Source organism: Oryza sativa, chromosome 2 (genome assembly GCF_034140825.1).
Source record: "Oryza sativa Japonica Group chromosome 2, ASM3414082v1".
Lineage (NCBI taxonomy): Eukaryota > Viridiplantae > Streptophyta > Magnoliopsida > Poales > Poaceae > Oryza > Oryza sativa.
In genome coordinates this window covers 18,846,745-18,871,951 of record NC_089036.1, presented here as the reverse complement: position 1 = coordinate 18,871,951, position 25,207 = coordinate 18,846,745, and the positions used below count along the sequence as shown (strand labels likewise).

The following is a 25,207-nucleotide window of genomic DNA, read 5'->3' as shown; positions in this document are numbered from 1 at the left end:
AAATAAAGCATGTTTACTAACAATAATAGTTCTTTAGGATTTATTAAAAAAGGCCACTAAACAATCAATTAAACAAGACAAAACATTTTACTTTATGTTTATTTTGTTAGGCACGTTTTTCAAACAAATTAAATAGGTATTTTTGAAACATTGCAGGTGTTTATACAGATCATACATAATTGTTTATACCGATGGATTAAATATTATATATTTTAAAAGCTAACAAATAGCATGGAAAAATTATCTAAGTAATGTTGATGAAGAAAAATTACGGAGAAATAGTACTTTTGAAACATGGCATGTGTCATCCGGTTGATATTCCGCGTATATAAGCTTTTCAAATGCAATCTAAATACATGCCCGCGCAATACAAGTTTTTCAATCATGGCAATATAAGTTTTTCGAAGTAGTACTTTTGAAAAACTTGCAGGTGTCATCGGTTGATATTCCACCTATGTAAGTTTTTCAAACACAGTCTAAAATACATAGCGCTACCTTCCTAGTTAAGATGAAAAGTTGCATGCAATTGTACATGCACTGTTTGGTTTCTGAAAATGTATGTGTTGTGCTGCACGGAGACAGGCAATGCAACCGGACGGATTAAACGCAAGGCTTTTTCTTTCATGGCAATGCAGCAGCAAACACTGCGAGTGTATTACATCACCAAGATGTTTCTTTGTCCCCCCTGGCTTTTGTGCGTGCTAGCGTAGTACCACCACTTTTCCGGGGCACAGCCTGTCTTTATCAATGCAAAGGAGTGGCCGGCGCCCCTGCGTTGTTGTTCTAGTACTGCTGAGAAGAGAATTGGCTACGAGATTTGATTTGATGGTGACAGAGAGAAATTAAAAGCCATCCTCCAAAAGACCGGCTTTTGCTTCAGCATACTACTCCCAGGCTGTGTTTAGTTTAGCGTAAAGTTTGGCTTTTGGTTAAAATTAGAGATGATGTGACTGAAAAGTTGTATGTATGACATGTTGATGCGATGGAAAAGGACTAAACTTTAAATCCAAACTTTGAATCTATACACGGCTATGTGTGTTTCCAGAATCATTCCTAGTCAACAATTCAAAAAAGCTTATGCGTGCATGGATGGAAGCAAAAGATCGATCACCTCATTCTGTCATACATATCCGTTATGGAATTGGTTCCTATTCATACTGATCTACTACTTTTCGAATCTTATAAAGATTCAGATTAAATACTAGCACGTAAAAAATTATTACGTATGATTAATTGAGTTTTAATTATTATAAACCTGGAAACGATATATTTAATATTGACCAAACAAGTGCACTAACGACCATGCCATTGCCTAAAATATCTCCTATTTATAACCAGAGGGAGTACCAAATTAAACCCCGGGTGAAATTCTGAGCAAAATTAAGAGCTTTCAAAGGAGAAGATCGATTTAACGAAGAATTTCCCTGCCTTTGGAGGAAAGAAAAAATCAAACAACTTTGAAACCCCAGCAGAACAACAACTACTACTACGGCCTTTGGAAGATTCAACGGCCGGGCATGCCCATGCAATGCAAATGCAAGAGATATGCAATTGCAACTTTGACAGCGAGAGTGGGGGTAATAGCGGCTGTCCTCGTCCTTCCTGTCGGGACGAGACGACTGTACCGTGCATGCATACAGGAGTAGTAGGACCTACAAAGCCAGAGCAAGAGCAACTCACATGCGTTACATATATATGGCCAAAACGAGCTTTTTGGTCGACCCCCAGCCAAAGCAAAATCAAACGAAGCCAGCCACGCACTGTTCTCTGTTCGCGTTTGCTGTGCTATAGCTGTGATCACCCATAGTGCCCCACACTAGCTTTGGCTTTGCTTTCTTCCCCACCTAACATGCAAGGAGATATCATGCGTGTCTCTGTTTGTTTTCCTCGTCACACTAGGGTTTGCACAGTGGGCGTTGTCTCCGGCCGGGCCATTGCATGGTGCTCTGCTAGCTTGTTGTTGGCTTTATGTGGCAGCTATAGCACACATTCATGGGACATAGTTATTGTCTTCTGTGGTGTTGAAATGTTGAGACCGGCCGGGTTAGACCATAATATCTGATGGAATAATAGTAGTTGTGGAGATCTATATATATTGCGAAAACGCTAAGTACCGCGTATCTGATCGTGCGCTGAAAAATCGGTCGCCACACGCGCCATGAGGTCGAGCCGCGTGGATCGGACGGCTATCCATCGGACTGTGACGTTGCCGTTGGATGTTATCCAACACAAATGCTCCCATCTCTCATTTCTTCAAAAGATTTTTTTCTTGTAAACCATTTATCTAATCTACGTTCTGATTACACCATTAAATTTGTTACAATTAAATCTTTACAACAAGACCACACATGATTATATTTCGACAAAAAAATATTTTAGCTTTTTTATTGATATTTTTTTAGAATGCTGCATATGGTTCTTTTGATGTTTCAACCAGTAGTTTTACGATGTTTCAGCTAGTGTACTCGTGATGTTTCACTAAGTACGAATCAAATATTGCAGTGGATTTTGATATTATGGAACGTCGTTGTAACAAATCACCCATATATTTTGGAAACCCTCTATTAAGGGAATTCGTTTCTTTTTTTCTACCAAAAATGTTTTACCTAGTGTACCCATGATGTTTCACTATGTATTGATCTAATGTTACAGTGAACTGAAACATTCTTTTGCAACGAATCACCCATATATTTTGGAAACCCTCTATTAAGAGAATTCGTTTCATTTTTTGTTCTACCAAAAATATTTTACTTAGTGTACTCACGATGTTTCAATATGTATAGATCTAATGTTGCAGTGAACTGAAACATTCTTTCGCTATTTGCTGAAACATTGTTTTTATGTAAGGTGAAACAACGCTCGATTTAAACGATTGAAACATTTTCGACCTACTTAGTGAAACAATTCCGATATATTTGGTGGAACATCGTGCAACATTTAAAAATAATTTAATAATAAGCTAAACAAATTTCATCGGAATATATCCATGTGTGGTCTTGTTTTGAAGATTTAATTGCAACGAATTTAATGGTGCAATCGAATCATGATTTGGATAAATAATTTAAGAGAAAGTTAGTTTAAAGTGGTTTTGCACGCATGCGTGGTGCTGACATCAGACGTCAGCACCCGAATTTTACATGTTTGGATCGGGTTCCCGATGGGTAGTCCCCTCCTATATATTGGGCACCCCCATCTCCTATACCCCCTGCCCCTAAAACAGAATGTAATGGGCAACTAGATTACTAGAGTTATCTCCCTCTTGGGGTTGCTCTCAAAAGGAAAACAATATTTAAGTTTTAAACAAAGTCATAAAACCTAGCTGCTTCCTTAGTTGTTTGGTGTTACAGAATATAAGCTACAATACTAGCTTGTGCATAGAATGGAGAAATTTTGAAATGCTGTTCAAGTTAAAAATGGAATTTCCTTTTATTTTTGTGTGTTTTGTGTATTCCTCTTCATGATGTTTGGAGTCTAAGTAGTACTCGTGTATCTTTTGGCTAGCTGTATATCCTTTGTGAATATAAAGACCAGATTAATGAAAAATTCATTATCTAAAAAATCTATGGCCTGTTATATTTATATAATGTGCAAATATAACACATTATATGGTTTGTCAAACGTGTGTTGCACCCACTATTTTGGTATTATAAATCTAAAATTGAAATTATATGTTACTTCAAAACTAATCATTATATGATCCTTATTTTAGATTATATCTGGTAGCTAGATTAATAAAGAATACATATCAATTACATCTAGCTAATTAATAATTTCAAAACTAAATAATGAAGTGAGAATCCAGTACTACAGGTACAACTTTATATTTATCAATTTTAAAAGTTTAAATCACTAAATTTTGAAAGAAGAAAAACATAAAACTAGAGAGTCCATAATATTAACAAAGACGTGTGAATGGTCAACCGACTCTCTCTTTTGTTGTTTTCTTTTGCTACATTAATTAATCGGTGGCGTCAACTCTAGATGGGTTACGTGCTCAATCTGATTTGGTTTTGAGTTAGGGAGATCGTGTCAGACGTCCTGAATCGCTGATTTCTCCATAAATGTAGAGCCGTCAGCCGTGACCTCCACACTATACATGCCAAAAAACAATTTTAGCTTATGTTGGAGTGGGACGCGAATTCTGGCTCGGGCACCTGATGGGAGGAGGTAAAAATCGGATGCTGATGTCAGAATGATGTCAGAACCCGATTTACGTGCAAAATTAATTTAAACTTATTTTTCTCTTAAATTACTTATCCAAATTATGATCCGATTACACCATTAAATTCGTTGCAATTAAATCTTCAAAACAAGACCACACATGGATATATTCTGACGGAAAAAATTAGCGTATTATTGAATTATTTGTAAATGTTGCACGATATTCCACCAGGTATATCGTAATTGTTTCACTAAGTAGATCGAAAATGTTTCACTCGCTTAAATCGGGTGTTATTTCACCTTATATAAAAACAATGTTTCAGCAAATAGCGAAGGAATGTTTTAGTTCACTGCATCATTTGATTCATATATAGTGAAACATTATAAGTGCATTAGGTGAAACATTTTTGGTGGAAAAAAAATGAAACAAATTCCCTTAATAGGGGGTTTCCAAAATATGTGGATGATTCGTTGTAAAAGAATATTTTAATTCATTGCAATATTAGATCTATACATAGTGAAACATTGTAAGTATAAGGTGAAACATCTTTTGTGGAAAAGGGGAGGGACAAGTGGGTGGGTCCAGTGGGGGTGCGCACGTGGGGGGAGGGGGAGCGACCGATTTTCCCACCTCCCCTGGTCGACCGATCCTATTTATTCTCCATTGGAGTGGCGTAATATTTGGCGGGGTTACGCTTCCTATCCAATTTGGTTCCAATGACTACCGAGCTAACTCTCCATGCAACACATCGTAAAAGAATTTATGATTTTGCCTCCTCCTCCGTACTGTCATCCCGCTCGTCGGTGTGCACTGGTAATTATCATTAGAGCATATCTTCGGAACTTATTAAAAATAATACTATTTTAATAGAAAATTGCAAAAATAGAGATCGACCGACTAAAATCACAAATTTAATACCCTATCGAACAATCATTATTCGATAAGATAAATATTGAACAACTGTTGTTTGACAGAGGTTACATGCTAAAAAGTAAAAATATAAAAGCTCATCGTGCAGTGCACATGCTGCCATTGCAGTTGGGTCGAAGGACCTATCGAACAGCTATAGTTCGATAGACGTCTCTTTTCATATTTTTTTTATTTTATTTAAATATACTAACAAACCTGTCGAAGAATAGTTGTTCGATAGGCTATCTATTATTGTATGTTCAGTACTAATCGTGCCGTAGTTGTTTGATATGTAGTTCGACAGGGTATTAAACTTGTGATTTCAGTCGAGTGACTTCTATTTTTACAATTTTCTATTAAAATAGTATTATTTATAGGGCAAAACCGTTCTTTTTAGAAGCGTTATATTGCTACGTTTGACTGCTCAAGTTCGTCCACTATGGTTCGTCCCTCCTCTAAGTTCGGACGCTGCACACGTCATCATCGACACTTGGTATCATACATCGTCAATGCACATCTGCTGAGCCCACAAACCTCCACCATCATATAACTAGTGCTTTCCCGTAAAGTGATATTTTCTTATGTTTTTGGCAAAAATAGGGTGGTGTATTCTTATTATAAAGATGAGGAAAATCGAGCCGAGGATCAAATTAATCAATCGGAGGGAAATATTCATCTTGCCAGTGGAGATTCTCTACAGTACCACTGATGTAGTAGTAGACATTGACGTGCGAGTCTATATCCACATGTCAACCAAGGCTGCGGCATCAGTAGTACTGCAAAGGGCATGCATCCTCCACTTACATGTTTGAGCATATATATTTTTATGGCGGTGCACTTCATCGATCCCAATGCAAAAATAAAAATAAAATTGTAAGGCGTATCTCTCTTAAAAAAAGGTCCAATCCGTGGCTACAAAATCTGCATACTCCCTCCGTTCCATATAAACATTTTTTTAGCACAGTGACAAGTCAAACATTTTTAATTTTGACTATTAATAAAAAAAATAAAAAAAAGATCAATCATGCAAAATTGATGTTACTAGATTTATCATTAAACAACTTACTATCATAATATACAACTTTTTTTATTTAAAACATTTTACTTCTATAGATATCGTTAATCAAAGTAGTATCTTAGAGACCGGATCAGAGTCCAAAAATTCTTAGGGCCTGTTTAGATCCAGGGACTAAAATTTAGTTCCTGTCACATCGGATGTTTGACACTAATTAAAAATATTAAATGTAGACTAATAATAAAACATATCTCATAACTATGTACTAATTCGTGAGACGAACCTATTGAACCTAATTAATTCATGATTAGTCTATATGATGCTACAGTAAACATGTGCTAATTATAGATTATTTAGGCTTAAAAAATTAGATTAATTGGATCCATGCCACTGCAACTTTGCCAAATTAAAAAAAATACACCACTACTATTCCCGATATCTACTGGGTGCCATATGTATTTTGCAAATTTTTAACCATGCCACTGTATACGTCTTGGACCCAGTTGGACCAGGTTTTTTCATACCATATTTTTGTAAGGACCAAAATACCCTCAGTCCATAGAGGATGACAAGTAGGACCCACCTTATCATACTTGTTTTCATCCTATCTTATATTTTGGTATGGAGGGAGTACATACTTTGGTCAAGATTTATAGCATCCGTAACTTTGGTTCGAAATCTTGGCTTTTCCTACGTCCTACGACGACTATTCTTTTGTATTCAAACTTCTAACTTTTTCATCACATCAAATGTTTGGACATATGTATGGAGCATTAAATATGGACGAAAAAAAATCAATTACACAATTTGCATGTAAATCGCGAGACGAATCTGTTGAGCCTAATTACGCCATGATTTGATAACATGATGCTACATTAAACAATTGCTAATAACGGATTAATTAAGCTTAATAAATTCGTCTCGCAGTTTACAGGTGAAATCTGTAACTTGTTTTGTTATTAGTTTACGTTTAATACTTCAAATGTGTATCCGTATACTTTAAAAAAAATTTGACACACAGACTAAAGCGCAGCCAAACACAGCCTTTAATTTGTTCTTCGTCAGAGAAGGGGACAGTGTGGAGGCTGCATGCGGATCTCCATGCACACGCGCTGTACTTCCTCCCAGGCGAACTGTAGTAGAGTAGCTATTCGCTCGATCGATCTATAGCTAGCATCGATCCGTGGCGCGGCGGGCGATGCATGGGCGAAAGGTGCTCTCGATCGCACGAGAAAAAAGCAAGGCGTGAGCAAGTAACATGGGAGCCTGTACTACCTAGCACTATAGATTCTACTGCCCCATGTCTGCATTTCTAGTCCGGTGCGCTGACTCAGTTTATACTTTTTTTCATTCCTTAAATCCCTTTGAACAAAAATTTCTTTCTATATACTAACTTTTGCACAATATTTGATCGTTCATATTATTCAAAAATTTAATATAGATACTTAATAGTATAAGTTAAGATTATATTTTATTTGATGATAAAACAAATCACAGTAAAATAAATAATATTTATATTTTTAATAAGACGAATTGTCAAACATTATATGTGAAAATCAACGACGTCGTCCATTTAAAAATGGAGGTAGTATATCTAAATCATTTTTCCACGTCGTCTATGTAACATTATATGTACATAAAAAAAAACTTTGCACTGCCAAGGCCAAAATGCCTATTTTCTTTAAAAAATAATGTTAAGGGTACGGTATTCTAATTTTATCAATTAAAGAATTTAAAAAAAAAATCCTCGATTGGTAGATCGATCGAGTTGGACGCAGGTGATAGATGCCTGTTCTGAACTTTTTTTCCGAGGGCGGTGATACGTATCTTCCGATCGCTCCTTTGGGAGTTTATTTATTTGGTTTTTGTCCAATCGCTTTGTACTTTCTTGATCCTTTGGATGCATGCTTGTGCTTTGTGCTAACTATCCGGCCGGGCCTCGACAGAAATGGCTAAAAGCTTGGGGCCTCGTTACTCTCATCGATCTCTCCATCTGAATCCTGTCCATATCCAGGTTAAGATCACGTCCACAGGCACAGCACACTAGCACAGGCGGCGACTGCATGCGATGCTTTTCGGGCTTTTTGACTATACCTTCTTGATCGATCACTCCTCTGCTTACTTTCATGGCTTTTCATGTCATGCTCCTGCATACTCATCGATCGACCTCTCGTAGCATGTAATCCTTCCGTCTCTAAATACAATAAATTTTAGTGGAGTGTGACACATCTTAATAAAACAGAGGGAGTACTACGAAGCGTAGCTATGCTGCCGTACGTGAAGGAGGGGAGAGCGCGCATGCAAGCTAGCCCAAGAAGTGAAGGGGTGAGAGGCATGTACTTGGAATATCTACTCAAAAATATTTAATATTTAAGATAAGATGGTGTTATACTTTTAAAATTTCCTATCATCAATAACTCATCAAATGCTTATTTTAAAATCAAAAGATGTGGTACACATATATTTCATTTTTGCCTCGAAAAGTACTATTGTAATAACATAAACTTGTTACTCCACCCGTCCCATGGGATTATGCTATTTCTTCATACAAATTGAGACACCAAAAGGACAAGTAAAGAAAATGATTGTGGGAAAATAGACTAGTACGTATAATAGTATAAAAGTTATAGGTGAAAAAACAATTTCTAGCGATGAATATGGACATAGCCTATATCCAAATTTCTAGTCATAAATTATTTTTTATTTTTTGATCGATGGTGTAGTACAAAAGTTGGTAGGTAATTGCTGAAATACCTTTGTCATAAAATAATTTACTTTGTTTATGTGATAAACAAGATTTGTGCGATGCTTTTCTTATATCCATGCCACAACTAGTGAATGGACATGTTAATTATATAGTTGAGCCATCATGTGTTGAGTTTAAGCATGTTATTCACATTGCTAGCGAGAATAAAGAGTTTAAATTACTATCTTTTTTAAATACTTGGGGCTATATTCAATTCGATGATCTTTGTCCACTCAACTGTTTAGAGAATAAATTATTTGCTAGATCTGAATTGCCATGTCCTTCTGATATGATTTTGCATGTTATTGGCAATTTATAATAGTAAAGCAGAATATAATGTGCATCGAGTATATATTTGTTCGAATTTAACTATACCTCCTTTTCACGATGAATGTATTGTCTAGAGAACCACATGCGTATAAATAATTCTCTATCTAGTTTCTCTACTTGTTTAAATGAGCTATATGTTGGTTTGCAAGAAGGGGGGTGCTGTGGTTTTCCAAGTGGCAAAATTTCAGAATCCAACCATATAGCAATCAAGAAATGTTCCTTACCTGATGTTGTGATAGATAAAGATAAGTTCAGTAGGCTCAATAACAAGGTGAAACCGAGGACGGTTTCCAAACAAGAAGATGAGTATGATAAGGACACAACTAGATCAGATATGACCATGACTACCATATGTATTCATCAACCAAAAGTGCATATGTTCTATATTAGATTTACTTGTTATATATTTGAACAAATATTGCTACACAATGAGTTTAGTGTGTTTTCTTTTGCAGAGGTACTTGCATAGGCAAAAGAAATGAGACCGAGCATAAGAAATGCATGGATAAATCAAATAAGTTGATTGGGGACCAAATCAATACCTTCTCCAAGTCCATTCAAACCTCACCACGTCACTTTTGGTCCATAGATGATAAGAGATAAAGTTCTACACGTTTTGGATTCGGATTTGGGCCTCTTGACAGCATTAACTTCAAACGGAGCTAACCGCTGATCTAGAAAGAATCTCGGGGATCATGAGTACTTGTTGGAAAGCCTATGGAGTCTACTTTCAGATGGTTTTGGTCCCACGTCAAAATTCGCACCAAGCTGTCGGGAATCAGCAAAACAAGCCACGTACCTCATCCACTCCGAATCTGATTTGGGTCTTGGGCCTCATAACGATGTCGTGGGTTAAGCCCAAGGGGGTGTGCGCCATAGGGCAATCTTAGGACGTCCCAAATCATATTTTTTTAATAGTCGTCATAGTTTAGAGTCAGGTTTTGCTTAGATTATTTCTGCCATCACAGTTTTGCCGCTAGTTTGGTTTGTGAAACCCTAAATTCGAGTGCTTAATCATTCATATGCAATTGTGTTGCAATCTATGTTGTTCTTACTTGTGTTCTTTGATTCGCATGCAGAGATTAGCCTTCTCGGCGAGGTCAACCTAGCAGTGCACGGTTGATAACCAAAGAAAACGTGGTGCTATGATTGCAGGATTTGAATCATGTTGATCAGAAGCCGGATCATGTTTATTAAGTTTTCACAAAATCGAGAGTTATCAATATCTATCAGAAGATCGAGACCTACTATCCTCATCGATCGTATTGTATAGCACACGTACAAATTGACCCTTAGTAATAATTAAGTGAAAAAAGTGCGGTAAAATTGTTAAGTTAATATATATAGTACCGCTAATAATAATATAGTACAAATTGACCCTAGTAATAATTATTATGTAAACAAAGTGATGTTAAACTTGTAATATACTAGTACCACTAGCTTGAGCCCACAATAGCTAGTGCTAGTCTCATGCATGGCTGCAGTTGCCTGTACATTCCACGCATACATATGGACACATGCAATGGATTGTTATTATTTGTACCTGTACGAGAACGTACGTAATACAAGTGTGTACAACCATACACATACACAATGGCAGGTTATGTGTGGAATTAATTAAGTTAGCTTTATTGGGCAGAGAAACAGGCAAACAGCAGTGTGGACCATCAGAAGAAATATCAGCCACAAAACTAACTAATTAACTGCCGGTAACTAACCGAAAAGCTACTAGTCTGAATAAAAGTGAGAGCAGCCTCCTGTCTAGCACGCTTCATCAGTACGCGCCACTCAACTCCATGAAAAAGATCACAAAGTTATACTTACTCTCCCCTTTTAGTAACGTGGGTCAATGTTTTACAAGGTTAGTCTAAAAAAGACGTTTAGAATGAAGTGTTACAATGGTCTATTTTGATATAATAAGCTACTCCCTCCATTCCATAATATAAGACACAACCATTTTTTTATATTTCATAATATTATAAGACATGCATGCATGTAGGCAATTAACTATGACCTCTTCTTCATTAAATTATTACTTTTTAAAATCCTCCACTCTCATGTTCTCTAACTCTATTGGATACATGCATTGTATTTATTAGAATAATCGATCTAAACTACATGATGATAATAATTATTTTCTTGGTTATTGGGTAAGGGGTGGTTATGCCTTATATTTTGGAATGGAGGGAGTAGCTCCTGCTGATTTCAAATATAGATAATTACTTCAAACTCGCTATAATTGGCATTCGATCGGTGGTTAAATAATACTTTTTTTAAGGAGTACTCCCTCTGTTTCACAATGTAAGTCATTCTAGCATTTCCCACATTCATATTGATGTTAATCTATCTAGATTCATTAATATCTATATGAATGTGGAAAATGCTAAAATGACTTACATTATGAAAAGGAGGAAGTAATTTTCATCCGCAGCTTTGCTAATTTATCAATCGCCTGATTCTTTTTTTAATCGTCCGTCACCTATACTTTCCCAAGGTGTCAAGCAAAGCTGCACAAGTTGTACACTAAATTTGATATAGAAAAGTGTAACTTTAAAATAGATGAATTGCAACTTCTATTTTTTCTTTTTTTATTAATTGATGAATGAATCTAGACACATTTTTATATATGCTTATATAATCATAGAAAATTTCCTCTATTAGCAAGAATAAATCAGCAAGTGCAATTTTTTTGTAAGTTTAGGTTAGAATATTTTTTGTGTCAAAAAGAAGAAAAAAATAATATATGAAATATTTGGATATATATTGATCTAGGCCATGTTCGACAGCCTGTTACAATCCTACTACAATGCAACGCTTTATGGCTAGTCCATTCGCAGTAGCAAGTAAGCGGCAGCGGGTCTATCAAGCAGCGTTGTACTAGTAACACATAGCCAAGCACTACCTTACTGTTGATTATTGACAAGGTGATTGATAATATTCGCTCCATTTCAAAATGCAGGATATACACTATAAAAAACGATTTTGTCATAGCATTACCCTTTTTATTTTTTTTCAAGCGGATTAAAAATAGTGCCACCAGTAAACATCACGTTTATTTTTACTAGCGGATGACCTTAAGTGTCCGCCAGAGAAAATCGATTTTCACTGGCCGATGCTTAAGACGTTCGTTAGTGAAAATCAATTTTAGAAAAACATATATTTGTACCTAAATTTTTCATATAAAGTCAGATGAAAATAAAATTTGTACCAAACTTGTTAATTAATCTCAATTTGATCTACAACTTTTTAGTTCAAAACTTTTCCATTTGAGATCACGTAGGGTTCAAAATATTCGTTATACGATTCAAGATCTATTTTACAAAATTTCAGATATATGAATCACATAACCTCCTATGGACATATGATCTGAGTCAAAGTTGTAGATACAAAGTAGTTCATGACTTTTTTTTTAATTCGAAATCATTTAGAGAGGAAAAAACGAATTTTAAGTTTCGAACAATGAAAATCAAAACAATAGCATTCTGACTATGGATAATAAGTACTTCATAGTAAGATGGTAATGTAATACATGTGTGGAGAGAGAGGTCTTTGCGTTTGAATCCTATACAAATCACAAAGTTGTGAATTTAATCTAAAAATTTGCCTAAATTGTCAATTAGGATGCATAGTTGTGTTACAGATGCCCGGTAAAAAAATCAAAATATTTTTGTTATTTTATTTCTGATTTTCGTTGGTAGCTGCATTATGTCGCCGCCAGCAAAAATTGATATTCGCTGGCAATCGGATGCCGCCAGCGAAGATAGTTGATTTTCACTTACCTTTAGTTGCTGACGAAATGTCTGGCTGCTAGGAAAAATATGTTTTAGCCATCAAGGAAAAATGTATTTTTACAGCGATATTTTGTTTCGTTAGGATAACACTTTCATGAAGGATTACTCTATTATAATATAAGTTTTGAAAATCAAATTTGATGTTATTATATTCATCTTCAAAAGTAATTTAATATGATTATACTTTTGTACTCCCTCCATTCCAAAATATAAGGCACAACCACCATTAACTCAATGACCAAGAAATAATTATTATCACCTTTTTGTTTGAATCATCCCAACTAATACAATACATGCACCCAATAGAATTAAACATATTGATTTAAAAAAATAATAATTTAGGAGAGAGAATGTGCTATTAATTGTCATGCATGCACGCACGCATTATATTATGAAACATCTTTAAAAAAAAGTAGTTATGCCATATATTTTGGAATGGAGGGAGTACAACATAAGCAATTGTTGATCAAACCTTTATCCTATCAAAAACAAATTCCGCAATATATTTTGAAATAGACGGAATACCTCCGTTCCAAAATATCTATAATTCTAGGAGTCGAAGCACAAATTAGGAGAAAGGTAAAATAACGTATATGTCCCTCATTATAAGATGGGTGGATGAAAGTGAGATGGGTAAGATGTGAAAAGAATTGAATAAGAGGTGACCAATGACACAACTACTACTCTAGAATTACACTCCTATGGAGGGAGTACTTATTTTGGGACGAGTTTAAATCCTAAATTTGTAATTATTTTGGGACCAATTGAAACCTAATTCTTTTATTACTTAAAAATCAGTCAACTGAACAACTCTTTGATTTGGCTGGGGTTTCAGAATTGAACTTTCACACTGTTAACCTTGTGGTGTGGTGGTGGGCCGGGAGCGTCGTGTGCATGGGCAAGATATGATCGATCAAAAAAGGGTTTAGCAAAGGCGAAGGTAATTAAGCACCTGGAGAGAATAATGCTCCCCGTTAAGAGCAAGTTAGCCAACTGTTGGCTTCAAATCATCTATAACCAATTTAATAGCTCATTCATATAATAGTTACCTATAAAAATATATTACATCATTAATACCCGATCCTACCTCTCATACACTCGTAACGTATTAGAGTCCGTGTTGCAGCCAGCTACAAATCTGTAGCCCGCTTTCTTCTCTCTCTTCTCTTTTCTTCTCGATATATGGTTATAGCTGGTTTATAGACTGCTATTATACCTGCTCTAAGCCAACCTTTGGCGTAACAGTAGATGGCTAAAAGAGGCATGCACGAGGATGTTAGGACGCGTTTGTCTGTTGGTCGCCCGCTGCCGTCGTCGTGCATGCAAAGTTGCGAACGCCGCGCGAAAGCGAAAGAAAAGGGCGCATCCTTGCATCTACTCTCTCTCTCTATCTTTATAGTTTATCTCTCAGTTCACTCATATAGTAATTAACTCTTCGTTATAAATATATGGTCCACCTGACTGTCTCATAGATTTTTTTGGTTACTGTGTCTAAGTCGGTTGTAAACTTATAGTCCGCTTCTCATCGCTCTCCTCTCCTCTCTCATCTATCTCAGTATTCAGCCTTCTTAGAGCAAGTTTAATAGTATAGCCCACTGCTACCTCTAAATCATCTATAGCTAATGTAATAACCAATTTATACAATAGTTACTTACTATACTATTCACATCTGGTCTCACCTGTTATACACATATTACGTCTTGGAATTCGTGCTTTAGCTGGCTACAGACTTGTAGACCGCTATTTTTCTCTCTCTTCCTTTATCTTTTTAAAATATGTTTATAGTTGGTTTATAGTCTGATGTTGTACCTGCTCGAATGGATGGTTGGATGGATGCAGCTAGTCTAGTGCGATGCCCAAGAAATTAAAGAAGCTAGCATGGCGATGGCCATGCATGCTGCGCTCATTTACGTTTGGGGAGAGGGCGGCCGGGAGACCGGCTAGCAGATGGGGACGACGAACGCACGCAACGCGGTGATCGATGATGGTGGCGAGCATGCGGCTTCCCGAGGCTGACGCTATGCCGCCGCCCGGCCGGCCTCACGCTGACCTATACCTTCTCTTCAGTCTCAGGCCAATAGCGCCCATCACCCTCCTCCTCTTGCTCGTCCCGTACGTACGCATACCAGGGATTTACTTCCTATGTGGCTCCGTCTTCATTTTTAAATCTCTTTTAATTATTTTAGTTTATTTTTAAAGTAATCATTACATTATAAAAATAATAAATAGTTGTATTCAGAAAAGATAAAGTGAGAAATAGTTGTATTGGGATTTAGTCTTTTTCTATTACTATATTGGTAATTTGGTATGTATGAGATGGACTCAAATAATCTAAATTCTCATCCCAGATTAATTTCGTGAACATATAGTTATAAAATAAAAAAAATGGATTACTGCTAACTCTATTAAAAAATATAAGTATTTTTGCTTTTTTTTTGAAAAAAATATATATTTGGGCATCCTTCCTAAATACAATCAAGGTTGTAGGGGTTCAGACGGAAGTCTCACCCGGTGGATCACTAGGCCAGCACCGGCTATGTCTTAAGGCGTCGTAACCCCTTGAGGCACTGTCGAGGGTACATCTCTTTCTTTCTCGACGATTTTCTCTAGGTGAAAACCGCATGTTTCTTAAATGGGCGATGTCGACATCCATGATGTCATGACCTATATGATGGCACCATTTTCGGAGTCTCATTTTTGTGATGTTGTCATAGGCTCGGCATGATTTGCCACGCTTTGCGGGGGACGTTTTGATGTTATAGGCTCCTCTCTCTCAGTGGTTTGTGCTAGCTTGTGTGGTTAGCGTGTGGTTCTTGGACATATTCTTTGGTGCACATATAACCTCGATAGCTTTTGTCGTGTTTTTCTTGTAACTTTTCTTCTTCTTAATACATGTCGTTGACCTTATTTGGTCTTATCAGCAAAAAGAAAATATGTTTTTGGAAATCCTTCCGTTCAAATACATTTTGAGAAACACACATAAATATTGTTTATATTTTCAAACGGAGGGAGTAGAAATCAGAAACCCATGTTCTCACCAACTGCCTCTTAAGAGGTCTTGATGCACAAATCTTGTGATTGTAGATATAAGTAATTTAGATTTTTGTATTTTCTTTCTGTAAAGAAATGTCATTCTAGTCGATCGCTCTAGCTAGGCAGAGTTGGATCTTACAACACTAAGTGCATGTGCAATCGTTTGATTCTCACTCTTTAAATATCAAATAATTATAAAAAACACTAAAAGAATTCACAATGTTGATATAATAAACATATACCATTACGCAAAATCTCATGGCCAAAATGGCAAAATCAATCTATACAACAAAAAGAAAATCGTAAGTTTTTTAAAACCTTTGATAGGATAAATCAATTATTAGTCATGTATGTATATAACGGTATTTTCGGTGTTTTTAGAATGACCTAGCCCGATGATATATTGTAGAACAAATGATAAAGTCGTCGGTATATTATAAAATAAATAATATTAATGATAAATTGTTGAACTGAGACGAAATCAATGGTATTTGAGTAGATTTTCTCTTACAAGTAATATTAAAAAGATTTGTGATGTATACTAGCTGGCTAGATACGTATATATACAGTGTGCCACACTAGTTTTGATTTTTATTATCTTAGATCAAAATTATTATCAGTTGCTAAGTGCTTAGTACTACTCCACTAGCTACTGCCTAAGATGTGAAAGGGGAAAAAAAGGGCAAAGGCTGCGTACAATGTGTTCCCACATGTTCTTTGCGGTACCCACACCTTCTTCAAGCACAATGAAAATTGTCTTTCTCCTCTACCGATGCCTTTGTCCCTGTTGGCATCATATCCATGTACTAGTAGGGTCTAACTAAATCTATGATCAAGATATTTGGATTAAGAAATAAACCTAATAAGATCGTGGAACAAATGGAGTAATATTCTAGCCGTTTTAGAAGCTTAGGTTTGGATAGGGATTATCTTGGTCGGTTTACTGTGTTGATTACGTGTACCATTTCTTCAGTTCTGATTCCTACATACTATTTCCTCCATCCCAAAATATAAATCTTGGTCGGTTTACTGTGTTGATTACGTGTATCATTTCTTTAGTTCTGATTCCTACATACTATTTCCTCCATCCTAAAATATAAAAGATTTTGGACAGATGAGACACTTTCTAGAATGAGTACTATGAATCTGGATAAGTAAGTGTCTCATTCGTCTAAAATCTCTTATATTTTAAGACGGAGGGAGTAATAGACACGTACCTACGTACTCACCTTTTTTTTTTTGCCAATTCTTGCATTAAAATTTTGCAAAAGGAAATTATACTCTAGAGTACTTTTTCCCCCTCCAACCACACTCAACCAATTTTTCTTTCATCTTATCCCAGACCGCCGATGAATCCCTAATAATTTATCAATTAAATTCCACAATTGCTTTTTTTGGAGGGAGTAAAATATTTAAAATCATTTAGATGACTTAATAACTTGTACCATCTTAATTAAATTAAATTTTTCCAAAAATAAATATCATATTACTATTTCTGACTTTTATTATTCTAGTACTAATATAGTGTGTTTATAACATAGAACCTCATTGCTAACAGCATGTGTAACATACTTTGGGAACAATCTTAAACTGATCCATCTGTTCTAATGAATATATATAATATATATACTTACCCGCGAGTGAGAAGTGACTTAGCTAGGAGTAATATTTTCTAGAGCTGGGGATGAGCGTGTTGAGTATTCTCTCAATCCTAAAATAAATATAGCTGTGTAATTCACTCACTGTCTCATCAAAACCAACCCAGTATGGAAAGTGATATATCTTATTATAACAAATCTGATATACTTCCTCCGTTTCACAATGTAAGTTATTCTAACATTTCCCACATTCATATTAATGTTAATGAATCTAGACATATATATTTATTTAGATTCATTAACATCAATATGAATGTGGGAAATGTTAGAATGACTTACATCGTGAAACGGAGGGAGTACTATCTAGCATACAGCTCTAGATCTTTTTTAAAACGGAAGTAGGATTTTGAAACAGAGAAAGCAGTAGGAGTACGTAATTAGTTGCGCTGTGGAACAGAAGGTGCAGTGCCCAAGGGCTGTGCCCTGCAATCTCTCGATCGATCTACCTGATCAACGATCATGGGAGCATTATGGGGCAACAGCGTCTGGGAATTCAGGAGGAGACCAAAACCGCATCGAAACGGCTCCGATCGAAATGACAACGACAGTGTGGGGGCCCGCATGTCCTTTCCCTGTCCATGACATCATGCATGAGCGCTTTGGACTGGGGCCCACCACCCTCTCCCTTCGACCTCCACACCGGCGATTGAGATGAGCGAGAGCCGAGAGACTGCTTGCTGAATAAAAAGTCCATCGACACCATCTAAAGGTGCAGGATAAGAAAGCAAAGGCCATGCAAACTCCGCTGGACATGCAAACAAAGACCAATATAGATAGTTGGTCATGCTTCTTGTGATACCTATCTGAATTCGGGTCTTTGACTCAATATAGATAGTTCTCAAAAAGAAAAGAATCAATGTAGATAATCACACTCATGGCTAATAAGTTTTAGTTATAGATAATATAACTATCCACAATGAGACGTCTATCACGATTTTGTTATTTTTAATTTTTAAACATATGGATTTAGTCTCCTAAAAATATTTATAAGATATGATGTATCTGTGTTCATATAGATGAGTCTACTTATGTGCACATGTATTTGCGTTTGTGATGTGTTTTGGAAAACAAAAACATGACAGATTTTGCTTTAACCTACATATAAGTTATTAATAGTAGTTTTTTTTTATTACGTGTGAGTGCACACGCGAAAACCACACTCACGCCTACACACCCGTACACCATGGTCAGTAGTGTGGTGCAGCATTGTTGCTAACTAAAGAATTCTGCTAACTATTGCATCCGTTCTATTTTAAGTATAGTTGTGAGTTTACGTATCCAATGGTTGACCGTCCATCTTATTAGGAAATTTTATGAAAAAAATAAATAAAATAATCATACAAAGTATTATTCATGTTTTATCATCTAATAATAAAATACTAATCATATTTTTTTCAAATAAGACGAAATACCAAACGTTAAGTATAAACGGTACAAACTACAGTCCTTTCTAGTACAGAAGTAGGGCAAAACTATATGACTATTGACGTTGCCAAATGGTAACCTAGTATCATAAAACAGTATAAATTTCTTAAAACAGTATCTTAAAATATCCTTTTAATTTGTAATAGTTAATTTATTAGTTTGTACTCTCAAAATATTATCCCCAAATTGGATAATGGTTAAGGTTTAGGGTTAATGGCTAAGGTTTTAAAAGAATCTTATCCTAACTATAAAATATTTATGGTAGAAGGGAATAGATTTTGGATGCAATTCTGTCAAGATGCTAATCATAGCCTCAAGCTATATTTCTTACGGGAGGGAGGGAACCAAGTAGCAGCTTGCAGTTTAGCGGTTCAATTATTTACATGGGCTTTTATCTAGCTCCGGCAGACAGTTGCACTGGAAGTGGACTTCTGGAAGAGAATGGAAACCGAAAAAAACTGGTATAATTCAAGGTCATTTCTGGACTTTGGACCATACATGGCAGATTGGCAGATGACTCTTAAAGATAAGCTACCGTGGACAAGGACGTGGCCTGCTTGTAAGTTGTAACTGGTGAGATCAAAATATGCTTACCTTTTTCCGCATGGATTTCTTGCCTTACATGTTTGTGCTGCCAACTGCGAACATACGAACGCATGAGATCTAAAGATGGAGCATGCTGTGAAGCAAGCAAAGTTAACCCCTACAACTGATCATTGCACATGACTTCGAGTAATCTTTAGATTTCTAAGATAAGCTATTTAACATCCAAAATGACAGTATATTAAAGCATGCAAGCTTTGGAGAAAAAGAGGTACGATAAAAATACAGCTACAACACTATCTAGATTCTAGCGCTTCTTGCTAGAAAATGCAGTATGGGCGCATACACTGTTTATGTGCATATCAAACAAATCATAAACTTAGCAAAATTTGAGCCTTCGGGCAGGTGGGCTGACCGTACTAGTATCCATGAAAGATAATCATGATTTCAACTTCTTCCTCGACACATTATCAAGGAAGGCCCAATCAGGATATGGGCATTCGTAGCTCCAATCAGGACCAGTATATCGCACACAGTGCAGCCACAATGCCTCCTCATCTGCATCATAACTGCCCAAAGAACAAAATATTACGAAGGCCTGAAGAATTCCTAACTACAAACTTGATAACTGTAAGCACTCACCCTACTGGAGCAAGATTTGGGCAATTCGTACACATCGGATCGATGCTGAACTCCTCATCGGCTTCTGTATCTTCGTTTGTATCATTGTTCCCAAGGTCAGCACAACTGTCAGGATCTGAAGATGGCAATGAACAAGCTAGCGTGGTTGCTCTGTTGATTCTTGTTCCCTTTGACGAACGTGGAGAAAAATTCTCGGAAAGGTACACCTCGTCATTGGCTATTGGGTAACCAATGTGTTTTAGATGTACCCTTATCTACATTTGTCAAACAAAAAGCTGTATCAGAAATATAGATAAGTAACTGAAAAAACAAAACCATAGGACAAGAGGGCATACTATTGGCACAAAGAATCAGCAGAAAAATTATGACCACATCTATCTCATCTTGCATCAGAGACATGCTATGGTGAACAGATGTCTGATAATTTGATTATTTTGGAAGTAACGGATTGGGCATGAAGCATGTTATCAAAACAGGGACAAGGGAGCTATGACTAAATAAAGAGGCACTCAACAGTTTGCGTGTCACCTGTGTGCACCTAAAATGCATTTTGCCAAGCTCTAGCAGGATTAAGATTTCCATTATGATTCAGATAGTGCAGTAAGTTTAAAGGCCACTTGAACTTTTTCTATGTAGTAGGCTTTTAGATTCATTTTTTTTTGGGAAATTTCCAGGTCGTTTCGATTGTTTGAAGTTTGAACGAGCAAATCAATGTTGATGTGTATAAGGTAGTGTGACCTGATGAGTCCGGCCAGTCACAGGTTTGCACAGGACAATGCTGTGGATTCCATCAGTACAGATCCTCTGAAACTTGGTGCAGGCTTGTTTTCCAATTGGAGCTTTACCATCACCATCACAAACCTGCATTTCATTTCAGTAATTGAACTCAGATATGTTCTTCAAACCAGAATTATATCCTACTGAGTACACTTGCTCTACCGAATTTCTGAAAATAGTTCATGCATAAATGAATGCATTGTTCAATCTACTTGTACAAGAAGAACTCTATAGGACCCATATCAACTATTTCTTTTGCTTATTATAATCAATTATCTCTTATTTCTTTGGTACAGATAGCCATATGCACTGTTACCATTAAAGAGCACACACCACATTACACTGTACAATCCTACAATTGCTCAGCACCAGTATATCACATGCGGGATAAACCTATAATTGCTCAGGCAAATACATTGCATGAGAAGAGAGGTGCGAGGCAGTCAATAATTGCCGAAAGAGATGGCAATATCTTCAGTATATGCAGTTTCACACACAACAAAACATACCAACCACAAGCAGGATTACTAATTACATACCTCTGCAGTGCTCCTTCCTTCCCGTGCGTTGAAGTGCACATTTGCATTAACAGTTTGCTGAAAAAGAATTATTTCAGACAGATATTTGTGGGAAATCAGCAGTTATGTATGAAATTATGAAATCAAATACTAAATGAAATGCTTTTAGTTCACAAGAAAATTCCACGGAGTCGTTTCCTAGGTGGTAGATCCAAGCCTTCATTCTCACAACATGGGAAAAATAACAAAACCCTACGGGTGACTTCAGTATAAGAAATGGTCTACAAGCCTTCGCAGAGTATATTCAAGTTATTTTACATTGGCAAAATCTTCCGCTCTTGGATCCAGCAAATTTATTGACATGTTGAGCTGTTGACACCAAATAAGTGACGTACCTCACCATCAGGAAACACCCCAACAACCTTGGCCACATATTCTTTCTGCAGCAAACTAGCTTCGATCTGCAGTTATAGTATTCAATTAAGAAATAAGTGTGAAAAGATAAAAGTGTTAAAGTAACATACATAAGTTGAGTGCAGACAGCAGACACAAGGAATAAACAGGACAATAGAAAGGTGAATTCAAATTGACAATGTCACCTGTTGCCTGAAACTTTCAGCTTTGTCAGCATTTTTAGCAAATATAAGGAGACCTGAAACTAACCGATCTAGCCGATGCACGGCTGTCAAAATAATAATGGTGGTTAAGGAATTTGAGTACAAATATAAATAAAGGTCAAAGTTCAATCATACAGGGAAGAGAATAAACAGGATAGTGAAAGGCACTAGCAATAATGGCACAATTGAGGCAAAGGATACGAAATAGGGGCACCAATCCATGTTCAGCTTGCAGAATACCGACAACAGTATTCTTGCGGTATTGACCACACGGATGAACCTACAGAAAGAAAACACCTCCATTTTTTGTAGTTAACAATAAACGACTACAGTCAAATATAGCTGAACCAGATCAAGTTATAACTAAACCTTACAAACAATGGAATTAACACTTGCATTTCCAAAGCTACTGAAATCTCAAAGGTGTTGTTGATCTTAATAGGCCAGAAACATCATTCAACCAAACTGTTCAGATTAACTGCTACCAGAATAAGATCTCACACTTAACAACAAATTTATGAATTCAAGAAGGAAAACCTTAGGTACTAATTTCATCTGGTAGAGAATGTTTTAATAACTTCAAAATCACATAATCCTATAGTAGCTATGCGTGTACCTTGACAGTTTCCATTCTACAGATGTTTCGCACAGCTCAAACAATCCGTATCACATATTAACATATAACTTTCAGGGCACATGTTGGCTATGAACCTATAACTTTAGACTTGATAGTTGAATAGTCGATACAACCTTACACTTACAAAGTTCAGGTAACATATTTTGACTAATGGATCTAAGTGACCAAAAAAATTCCGGAAGACTTAATATTAAGGATAAATTAAAGTGAAAACAGTTATATTATAAAAAGGATGGCCCATGCATGTATATCTTTTTTATACATCACATAGTATTTGAAGGTTTCTGAACAAAATGATATGAACTCACTGGAACAGATGCAGGTTTGCAAACTGTAACAACATCAGCTTCATTTTGAAGGATTGTAATATCACCACCCAAAACTGGAGGTTCATGCCTGTCAGAGTGACAACCATGAAGAATTTGACAATTAATTGTAATTGAAAGTATGTTTCTTTCTTTTTTTACAAAGAATAAAGAGCTTCAGTAGTTAGAGAGCTAACGAAACCATGCAAGCAGAACGTCTACACCTAGCATGGGAAAATAAAAACTATAGACAACATTAGAGCTGACTCAGGAACCAATCAAGCTATTGTTTCTGTGCATTTTACAGTTCCCATCACCATTAAATTAAAACCCGATCTATTACTATTAACTTAGAAGCCAAAGTATCAGTAATAACTGCAAAAACTGATGAAGTAAGTGGAGAAATTATATAAGAGATGGTTGTAATTGGTTGAGATGAGGGAGTAGGTGGAAAGGTAGCCATATTTTGGGATGAAGGGAGTAATATTTTTGTCAAATGACCATCTCAATGTACCTTTGAAACTGATGAAGTTGACTCACCTGTGCAAGAAATGGCTTATCTTTTGTGATGATTGCACAACATAGTCTGCGTGAACCATTTGGTCATCCACCTGAAGCCTCCCACACTTCACTGCATGAACCTAGAATTTTGTTTTTTTTTTAAATCAATTCTAGATACATCAGAATTTTGTTTTTTTTAAATCAATTCTAGATACATCATTGTAGATAATGCCAAAGAACCAAGAGAGCTTATCTAGTTCCAAACGTGCAAGGGTTGAATCATAAGATTAATTTGCAATTCTAAATGGCGGAATACATAAAACAGGACGAACCACATTCAGAACCCAAGTTTTGTGTGTGTATTTCTACAGTTAGGACCCGATGACTCCATATGCAAAGGTAAATCATAATAAAGAAAAAGGAACTTATAGGACACATGGTAATATTCAAAAGAGATACTGGTGGCATACATAATATTCACGAGGCCGGCCCTTGAACTCATCGGTGAAGAGGTCAACAATGGTCTTCCCAGCCCATCTGTTTTTCACCTGCAAACCAAATGAAAAAATAAACTACTCCCTCCGATCTTGAAAACATGTCGTCTTGGAACATTAATATCTTTTTGCATATTTAGGTTGGATGCATGAGAAGCATATCTATAGAATTGTTTCAAAAAACTACTTTCATAAAATTAAAATATCTTCAGGCTACATAAACCAATGGTCAAAGGTGTATTTTAAAGACCATCTCCATGTCCAAAATGACATGTTTCCAAGACTAGAGGGTATGGATTTGGTTGAAGTAAAACTCGACAGGATCGCTTGGAGATAATAGAAACATAACCCAAATTGCCCCATAATGCAGAGTGACAGCTTTTGTATATTGCGCAGTGGTGTAGAGGAAAGGGAGAACTTGGAGGTGCCAATAAGTTACAGCTTGCAATTAAGTAGTAATATATTTGATGGAGCAGATAAAAGATTAAGAAAAAATGTTAGGCCAAAACCCAGTAACATCTGATTCTATAGATTTTCAGTGCACAATATATTTATTCTCGAAACAACAATTTTCAGTAGACATTATAACTAATAACAAGCAGGAATCACCTGATCCAAGCAACTAAAAAAACCTATGTTCCCAACATAAATATGTAATAAAATGCAGGCAAAACCGAGGAGGTTGGTTACATGGGAGATGAACTCGAAGTAGTAGGGCCTCACGTAGCGCCGCCCTGCGAAGCAAAATGGGGGGGGAATAACCAACCGCGTCAGTCCGGGGCCTCCGGGGAGGGGGTTTGGCGGGCAGAAAGAAAGATGCGCGCGTTGGGGACGAGACGGAGGCCGGGCTGCGGGTTGCTACTACCGTCGCGGAAGATGTAGTCCTGCCGCTCCGGCGGGTTCGCCGGCGTCTGCCACACGATCCCCGCCGGCCCCGCCGCCATATATATATATCCCGGGCGAGACACCCCTCGATCGGGCTTGTGGCGGCGGAGGAGGGGGCGGCGGGGCGGCTGCTCAGCTCGGCGGTTCAGCGCCCGAGGAGAGGAAGGAGGATGGGCGGCGGCGGCGGCGGCGGTGGGCGAGGAGAGGACGGAGTGGTTC

General features: G+C 36.7%; 1 protein-coding gene across 2 annotated transcripts; it reads right to left on the bottom strand.

The window, feature by feature from the left end:
- Positions 1 to 19,787: 19,787 nt before the first annotated feature.
- Positions 19,788 to 25,207, bottom strand: LOC9269812 (RNA pseudouridine synthase 7-like). 2 transcript variants are annotated; one of them, NM_001424307.1, is made up of 12 exons: positions 24,969 to 25,207; positions 24,794 to 24,837; positions 24,080 to 24,157; positions 23,649 to 23,749; positions 23,112 to 23,199; positions 22,368 to 22,446; positions 22,149 to 22,231; positions 21,945 to 22,010; positions 21,571 to 21,627; positions 20,993 to 21,115; positions 20,255 to 20,508; positions 19,788 to 20,181 (listed from the first exon to the last, which is right to left on the bottom strand). In NM_001424307.1, exons 1-12 carry the CDS (start codon positions 25,045 to 25,047, stop codon positions 20,052 to 20,054), a joined length of 1,182 nt encoding a protein of 393 aa, NP_001411236.1. In that variant the 5' UTR covers positions 25,048 to 25,207; the 3' UTR covers positions 19,788 to 20,051. The 2 variants fall into 2 exon arrangements, 1 of the variants encoding a protein (NP_001411236.1); NR_188342.1 differs by having other exon boundaries at positions 24,794 to 25,207.

Coding starts and splice junctions, on each gene's coding strand:
- LOC9269812 (NM_001424307.1), bottom strand. CDS start 25,047: ATGGCGGCGGGGCCGGCGGGGATCGTGTGGCAGACGCCGGCGAACCCG. Junction 22,011..22,148: donor CTGAAAGTTTCAGGCAACAG/GTGACATTGTCA, acceptor CTATAACTGCAG/ATCGAAGCTAGTTTGCTGCA. Junction 20,509..20,992: donor TGACTGGCCGGACTCATCAG/GTCACACTACCT, acceptor TGACAAATGTAG/ATAAGGGTACATCTAAAACA.